General features: G+C 19.6%; 4 protein-coding genes across 4 annotated transcripts in view; 2 read left to right on the top strand and 2 right to left on the bottom strand.

Annotated features, from left to right (window-relative positions):
* Positions 1–486: 486 nt before the first annotated feature.
* Positions 487–2,442, top strand: PGSY75_1318800 (translocation protein SEC63; the record flags this gene model as incomplete). The annotated part of the gene is made up of 1 exon (XM_018787252.1): positions 487–2,442. One exon carries the CDS (start codon positions 487–489, stop codon positions 2,440–2,442), a length of 1,956 nt encoding a protein of 651 aa, XP_018639994.1.
* A 1,881-nt stretch (positions 2,443–4,323) lies between these two features.
* On the top strand, positions 4,324–6,576 carry PGSY75_1318700 (hypothetical protein; the record flags this gene model as incomplete). Its single annotated transcript, XM_018787251.1, has 1 exon — positions 4,324–6,576. One exon carries the CDS (start codon positions 4,324–4,326, stop codon positions 6,574–6,576), a length of 2,253 nt encoding a protein of 750 aa, XP_018639993.1.
* Positions 6,577–7,310: 734 nt separating this feature from the next.
* Positions 7,311–8,912, bottom strand: PGSY75_1318600 (hypothetical protein; the record flags this gene model as incomplete). The annotated part of the gene is made up of 1 exon (XM_018787250.1): positions 7,311–8,912. The coding sequence occupies one exon, from the start codon at positions 8,910–8,912 to the stop codon at positions 7,311–7,313; it is 1,602 nt and encodes a 533-aa protein (XP_018639992.1).
* A 324-nt stretch (positions 8,913–9,236) lies between these two features.
* Positions 9,237–9,455, bottom strand: part of PGSY75_1318500 (hypothetical protein) — a gene marked incomplete at both ends in the record, with an annotated part of 1,716 nt that continues 1,497 nt past the window's right edge. Inside the window, one exon of the mRNA XM_018787249.1 lies at positions 9,237–9,284. Within this exon, the coding sequence (XP_018639991.1) occupies positions 9,237–9,284 (48 nt within the window). The remainder of the gene's footprint in view (positions 9,285–9,455) is intronic.

Below are 9,455 nucleotides of genomic sequence, written 5' to 3'. Positions count from 1 at the left end.
AAAATATATAATATATAAAATAAAATTTTTTTTTTTTTTTTTTTTTTTTTTTTTTTTTTTATTTTTTTTTTTTAATATAATTTTATTTTATATTTTTTTTATATTTTATATATTTTTATTTTTAAATTTTTTTGTTTTTTTTTTTTTTTTTTTTTAAAAATTATTTTTTTTATTTAAATTTTTTTTTTTTTTTTTTTTTTTTTTTTTTTTTTTTTTTTTTTTGTTTTTTTATGTGTGTGTGTGTGTAACATATGAATGAATAAATAAATAAACATATATATATATATATATATATATATACATATATTCATATATACATATATTCATATATATATATATATTTATTTATATACATATATTCATATATATATATATATTTATTTATATTCATGTATATATATTTATTTATATACTTATAATTTCATCTACATATATATATTTATATGTTCCATCTTAACCTTTTTGTTTAGAATTTGTTTTTTTATAATGTCACAGTTTCGTGATACGTTTACTAAAGATAGTAAAAAAGAACCATTATTGAGTTATGACGACTCAGCATTTATATTTTTTGCAGGAACAGTATTAATTTGTGTATTGATACCATGTACGTATGTGTATATAAAGAATATAATAAAAAGAATATTTAAGAATGATTATTACAATTTAAAAAAATCGAAGCATAATAGTACATATAGGTCATGTACTTGTTCCTTATGTAAAGAAAAGCAAGAGAAACGAAATAAGAATACAAGATTGTTGGAAAGAATAGGATATACAAAGATAATACAATTTTTTTTATTAGTCATTTTTTGGGGAATATTATATATATTAATAAATCAGATGTTAAATACTAAACCAATGCAAACATTTGATCCTTTTGAAATATTAGAAGTAAGTATAGGAGCAACAGTTGGAGAAATAAAAAAGGCATATCGATTGAAATCTTTAAAATATCATCCAGATAAAAATCCGAATGATACATCAGCAGCTGCTAAATTTATATTAATAACAAAGGCTTATCAAGCATTAACTGATGAAATATCAAAAGAGAATTATGAAAAATATGGTAATCCAGATGGGCCTGGTATGATGAAAGTAGGTATTGGTTTACCTAAATTATTGATTGATGAAAAATATCAATTATTAATATTATCCATATTTTTTTTAATATTTCTTGTATTTATACCTGCAACATTTATTATATACTATCAAAAACAAAAACAATATGGACCAAATGGTGTAAAAATAGAAACATTACAATATTTAACATATACTATAAATGAGAATAGTCGATCTAAATCTTTTCCAGAAATGTTAGCAGCAACAGCTGAAAGTAGAGATATAGAAATGAAAAAGGATGATGAGGAATATATAAAAACATTAATGGAAGAATTAATTGAACCTAAAAAAAGAACATTTAAAATTCCTGTTATTACAAAAAATTATTTTTTAATATTAGCACATATGCAAAGAAGACATGATTTATTATCAGATGATTTAAAAAAAGATTTAGAACATATTTTAAAATTTTCTTTATTAATAACACATAGTATGATTGAAATAAGTATTTTAAGGGATTGGTTTTTAACAGCACAATCAGCTTTAACATTTAGAAGATGTTTAATACAAGCATTTGAAGCAAAAAATTCTAGTTTATTACAAATACCTCATTTTGATGAAAATATTGTTAGGCATGTACATAAAGGAAAATTTTCTGTCAAAGAAGTATTAGATTTTGTTCATCAAGATCATGAAAATAGAAAAGGATTAGTTGATATGAATGCAGACCAAATATTAGATGTCAAAGCCTTTTGTAATACTATTCCAGATATTAAAATGACTGCACATATTGTAGTAGAAGATGAAACACATATAGTCAAAGGAGATGTTGCTTCTGTTTATGTACAAATTGATAGATCCAATTTAAAAGAAAATGAAGCAGCTGGATATATACATGCACCTTTTTTTCCACAACCCAAATTTGAAGAATGGTGGATTATAGCTACTTATAAAAATGATGATCGTATATTAAAATATGTACATGTTAAAAATTGTGAAAAAATTATAGAAGAAAAATTACAATTTCTTGTAGATAAAGTAGGTAACTTAGCAGTCTCTGTTTTTGCTTTATGTGATTCCTATTTTGGTTGTGATCAAAAAGTTGATATTCCATTCAAAGCTTATTCAAAAACAGAAATTAAAAGAGAAATATTTGTACATCCTGAAGATATCGAACTAGATAATGAACCAACATTATTTCAACAAATGCTTGGAGATATTAACAAAAAAAGAGTAAGTAGCGATGATGAAGATGATGATGACAATGAACAAGGAAATAATAAAAATAATTCAAATAATAAGATCATGAAAAAAAATCAATCACCAGACCAAGAAAATTATGTCCCAGAAGATGATGCAAATGATGAATCGGATGACGACTGAACGGTTTCAAAAAGGTCAACATATATATTATGTCTCAATAAGTCAACACATATACATACATATATATATATATATGTATATATATTTTATATATGTCCGCCTTTTATAAAATACATAATTAACACATTTTAACCCTTAGAAATATAAACACAAAAAATATGACATATGAGATTACCACGTAATTATATATATATATATTATTATTATTATTCATTTATTTTTTCTATTTGTGTATATGTTTATTCATTTACAAAATAAATAAATATTTATAAGTATATGTATACATATATATATATATATATATATATTTTTATTTTTATTTTTATTTTTATTTTTTTTACATATATATTCATTGAAAATATATTATAATATATATGAAAATTATAATAACTTTTGTCTAATTAATGATTTTAATTTTAAATATTTTCTGTTTTTTTCAATAATATATAAAATATGGAAAAAATAAAAATAAAAATATATATAAAAATATATATAAATATGATATATATATTTTTTTATTTTTGAGATATTAATCATGTAGTATTATTTATATAATGAAGGAAAATATAAAATATTAATATTTTACAGAATTTTTTATTTTTTATTTTATATTCTTTATTATTTTATTTTAAACAACAACAATTTTACATGTTACAATGAAAAAGCAACATGCAATTATATTTCTCTTGTATATGTAGATTGCTCATGAAAAAAAAAAAAAACAATAAAATAAAATAAAAATAAAAATAAAATAAAATAAAATAAAATAAAATAAAATTATTTACACACAATATTAATATATTTCCTTTTATTTCTAAATTTTTATGTGAAAAATTATATATATATATATATATATATATATATATATTTTATATTTTTTGCACCCATTTAAATTATTAATCAGTGTACCATTTATACATATTATATATATATATATTTGTTAAAAAAAAAATATATATATATATACTTTATCTACCCATCAAAAGTTACAATCATTTAATTTATGATTATTTTTCTGTCTTATGAAATATAAACTTTCTCATTTTCAACAACAGTATATATCTGTGTATAACAAACAAAATATATATATATATTTATTTTATATTCAATAATATAAAATGTGTATAAGCATTTTTTATATGTTCAATAAAATGAACGTTTAATTTAAAAAGTATTTAATATGGAATTTTACATCACCATTATATAAATATATATATATATATATATATATATATATATATATGTTCGTATATTTAAGTAATAATTAACAATTTTTAAAATAAAAGTATATATCTTTTTTTTTTTTTTTTTTTTTTGTAGATAATTTGTTATTATTCGTTTACAAAAATGTTGTGATGTTGTAATGTTGTAATGTTGTAATGTTGTAATGTTGTAATGTTGTAATGTTTTAATCTTTTATTTTTTGTTGTTGTTTTTGTGTTTCTTTAACATTATGAATATTATTCATTTTTTGTATTAACATCATTAAGCAGTTAAAATTTTAAAGATGAGGAAAAAGAAAAAAAAAAAATACTGGTAATGATATGTACATCATTATAAAATATTATGTAGACATTAATAATATATATATATATATATTTTATGTTTATATCCATAACATTTTTGTTTGTTTTTTTTAACACTTTAAATACATACATATAAATATATATATATATATATATATATATATATATATATATTGATATATATATTATTCTTTATGAAATGTCAACTGATTAGACTACTATCTATTTTATCTTTTTATTACATTTAAATATATAACATACATTTATATATTTTTTTATTTAATTACATTTTTAATTTTGTCTATACCTACTTTTTTTTCTTTTTCTTTTTCTTTTTTTTTTTTCTATGCACACTATGCATGACAGTTTTTATAACAGCAATAAATTATCAGGAAGGGTTACTAACCCTAGAACAAGTCATTTTAGCTATACTCAAAAATATGATGATTCATTAAATTCTGAATGCAAAAGATCAACAATAACAAAATGTTCAAGTAATATAAATACACCTAGTATATATAATGATCAAGTTATATATCATCCAAATATAGTACCTCGAGTATCTGTTATAAGTCCTTATAATCCTGGCATAGTTCAAAGAAAATATAATTGTCTTAATTCATTTCCGTGTTTACATGCACCTAGTAAAATAAAAGATATACCAATGAATATGAAATCAAACAATCAGAGTTCTATTAGATATATTAATAAATCTCCTTGTATATATAATAATAAGGAAGCTCTTTTATCAGATAAATTTAATCCACCTTATTGTAATGATAATGTTTTGTTAGTACAGAAAAATATTGATCATCCTCATGTAGCTAACAAGGTATTAATAGGATCAAATAGGACACTAGATAATAATCTGCCCTTAACCAAAAAAAATAAAAACATAAATAATAATAATAATAATAATTATTATTATTATAGTAGCAGTAGAAGTAGTAGTAGAGATGCGAAATATCCTATAGGTGAAAAACAAAAAAATATGAAACAAGAATTTCTAGTGAATGAACCATTTAAAAAAAGAATAACAAAAGTAAATTCTCATAAAACAGATATGACAAATAAAATTAATAAATTAATTAAAGAAAAAGATGAAGAAATTAAAAAACTAGAAGAATCTTTACAAACCGAAATGAATCTTAACAAAATAGAAGATGATCAAAATGTAGATAATCAAAAATTGAAAGAAGAATTATTAGATCAAAAAACTAAATATCAAGAAACATTAAAACATCTGAAAAAAGTAGAAACGGAAAAAAGAAATTTAAAAACTAGTCTAAATGTTAGAGATAGAGTACTAACCAAACTTGAAAAAGAAGTCAGTTCAGTCGATCATGAGAATGAGCTATTGTTGAAACTGAAGGAGAATAATGCAACGTTAGATGATGTCCATCATATTTTTAAATACCTATATGGAAATGCTAAGAATTTAGTGGAAAATAATTTAAAGGAAACACATAAAAAAGATAACAAAAATAATATGTATAAGGTTTTATATAAATCCAACCTATTTAATAATAACAACAATAATTTTGATGAAAGGAACTCCGATAACCATATTAATGATCACATTAATTCGGATGATGATAATGATGTTGCTCTGAAGGAAACCAAATCTATAAAAAATGAACATAATTATAAAAAAATAAAAAATTCGTATGATCTGGATATACTAAAAACAACAGTTGTTGAATTAGAAAAAGAAATTATCGATTTAAAAGAAGAAAATAAGAATGTAAATTTTAAGTATGAAAATACCTTTCAAGCTCTAAGTGAATTAAGAAAAGATACTTTAGAATATATGGAATCGATTGTATCTCGTGATATGAGAATAGCTTACATGGAAAGTATGCTACAGAAATGTGAAAAGGACTTAAGCAAATTAAGAGATCAATATACTAAACAACAAATAATTAATAGACAACAGGTTGATAAATTTACATCAGAAATTAAAATATTAGAAAAACAATCATCACATTTACAATCTATGATACAAGAAAAAGATTCTCAAATAGTTTTATTAAAAAAAGAAATCGTACGTAATGATATTTTAATCAAACAATATGAAGAACGAAACAAAGAATTACAAAATGAACTTCGATTGATGTGTAGCAATTTAGAAAATGTAATTGAAGCTTCAAATAAAAAAGATTTATTTATGAATGAACTAGAAAAACAAATAAGAGAAAATGAAGTACATAGACAACATGCTTATTTAAAAGAAGTAGCTAAAAATAGAAAAATTCATGCTGATATGAAATTTAAAGAAATTCTATATGACAAATCATCAAAACATCAGAGTGATGAATTACATGATTTAAAAAAAGAATTATATTTAAATCAAATACAAATGCAAAAAGCAAAAGAAGCTTTTCAAATACTTAAAAATGTGCCCAAAACAGAAACAAAAATTAAACATAAATGTGAAACCAATGATATAGAAACGTCTTCATTTAATAATTTCTCAGAATATAAAAATGAAAAAGAGTCACAAAATATGACATTTGAAACTAAGGATTCTACTGATGCTGGAACTGAATATAATATTAAGAATACTACAACAAAAAAAAAAAAAAAGGAAACCAAATTAAGTGCATAATAAAAAAAAAATATATATATATATATATATTACTTTTAAGTTATACAAAAATTCGTTCAAAAAAAAAAATATATTCTTTTTTTTATGACAAATTGTTTTTTTTTTTTGTTTTTTTTTTGTTTTTTCATTATTATTTCTTTACAATGTTCTAAAAAGAAATATATATCCTTTTTTAGTTATTAATTTAATTATATTATTATTTTATTTTTATTTTTTTGCCTTGGTAATATTTTCCATACAAATATATATCAAGGTTAGAAATATATATGAATTCCATCCGCACATATATATATATATATATTCACATAATTGATAATTATATTATTATTTATTAACTTCATATATTAATTTATTTCAATAATTCATTTTAACTATATAATTCTTATAAATATAAAGTAATATATTAATGTTTTTTATAAGACACATTTAAAAATATGTAGAAATTATATATTAACAAAAAAAAAAATCAAATGTAATATATATATATATATATATATATATATATATGTGTGTGTGTGTGTGTGTGTTCATATTTTTTATTCAATAACTAGCCATAAAACAATTTTCCTAATTTTCATTGAATGGCTAGTAATCATATATATTCATATTTTTCAGAAATTTAGCTAGTTAAAAAAAAAAAAAAAAAAAAAGCAATAACTTTATACAATATTTCCTTAAAAAAAAAAATAAGTTTATTCTTCAAATTGATATTTTTCTATTATAACATTTTTGTTTTAATTCCAGAATGGAACATTTTTATCAGGTACACATTTCCATTCTTCTTCTAAAATTAATTTGGATTTTTTTTTTAACCATCTAGGTTTCCAATCTGGGCTTAACCAAAGCCACTTTCCTGATTTACCTCTTTTCATCATTGGCCTTCCCCCTTTGAATGCTCTTGTGTGTGGGAATTTAATAACTTTGAAATTTTTATCTGTAAATAAAAATTGTAATTGACTTAAAAAATTAATAATATCATTATTGTATGCTCCATAATATAGAATAAGGTTTTCAATAAGAACTTTGGATTTATTGCTGTCTATGTTATTTAATGGTACTGTTAATTTGTATGAATGTAATGCATATGATAAACAATTTTGAATATCTCCTATATGGAAATATTTTATTGATAATATTCTATATATTCTACTTAAATATTTTATTTTTATATCATCATTAATTTTGTTTATATCAATTAATTGTGTATTTAAAATATTTTTTTTTATTGATGATGATAATAATAAAGTCATATGATCATTAGTTTCTTCAGGTCTTGATAGGAAGTCATCTATACATTGAAATTTATTATAATGAATTATTTTGCTATTATCAAAGTTAATTTGGGGTTCAAGGAAATTAATTAATTTAATATCATCTAGTTTTATATCTGTTTGGTTATCATTTTGTAATATTATATCTTTTAATTCTAACAATTTTTCTATAGATATTAAATGTTCATCAAATAAATAAAGAAAAGCTTTTGCCGTTATTTTACTATAATGTTGATTTATATCTAGATATGTACTATGGTTAAAAATAATATCATTTAATAATTCTTTTATTAGTTTTGTATTTTTATTTTTTTCCGTTAGAAGTAATTCCAGTTTTTTAAAAACAATATAAGAAGAACAGTTATAATTTAATTGTAATTTATCTAATATATTATTTTTGAAAAGATTTTTTATTTCATTAGTAATAATTTCTTTCTTATCATCATTAATAAAAGTTAATTCATAATTAACATGATCAGATTCATCCTTCAAATTATTATTACTTTTGGAAGAATCAAAATATGATTCGTTATTATTATATGATAACTCTTCTTCCCTTACTAAAAAATCATTAATATCATTTACAGAATTTAAGGTATTAAAATAATTATAATATCTCTTTAATATATTTTTAATATTATTTTCATTTAATTCATTTCCATTTATTTCTTGCATCAATTTATTATTATATCGAAGTTGGATTAATGGAATATTTTTTATATGAAATTGTTTAACTAATAAATTATTATTGCTTACATTTAATTTATATATGGACACATTTTTGTCTGGTCTATTTTCTAAATCTTCTTTTACAATATCAATTAATTTATTAAAATTATTTATACTTTTATAAGAATAATTTGCATATCCATAAACTAAAAAAGCTTTCTCATTTCTTAATAAATCCTTGTAATTATAGTCATTTATTTCTTTTGTTTCAAATCGGAATGTATTAACATTCTTTTTGCTATTCTCAACTAAACTAGAGAATTTATATGATGAGCCTAAAAAAAATGATAATTTATTATAACATTTTTTTAAAGACCTATTAAGCAAATATTCCATATTCATAAATAAATAAAACAAAACAGAGAAGGGTATAATTATAATATAATATAATAATATAATTACTATATATTCATTTTTTTTTTTTTTTTTTTAACTACAATTTAAAACTCCATTTTTCTTCCATTTTGTGAATATATAAAAATTATCAAATGGAAAGAAATTCATGAGAATATATACAAAAATATTGGAAGCCCTAAAACATTTTGATCAATCCAAAAATAAAAATCAAATACATAATAAATATATTATATACATATATATATATATATATATATATATATATATGTATATATTTATATGTGCATTTTATTTTGTTCAATGTTATTCAATTATAGATATCGTCATTTTTTCTTCTAATTTTTTTGTTAACTAAAAAAAAAAAAAAAAAAAAAAATTTAAAATATTATACGATTCTAAAAAAATAGATATGTTTGCTAGTGTGTGTAATAAATATTTAATCATTCATTAAAATTTAATTATGTATACAAAATTATAAAAAAAAAAATAATATCAATAGAAAATTATTTTTTTTAATAGTAC

The sequence above is a fragment of the Plasmodium gaboni genome, chromosome 13 (genome assembly GCF_001602025.1).
Source record: "Plasmodium gaboni strain SY75 chromosome 13, whole genome shotgun sequence".
Classification (NCBI taxonomy): domain Eukaryota; phylum Apicomplexa; class Aconoidasida; order Haemosporida; family Plasmodiidae; genus Plasmodium; species Plasmodium gaboni.
The sequence above is the reverse complement of the archived record's forward strand: the minus strand, read 5'-3'. Positions and strand labels throughout refer to the sequence as shown.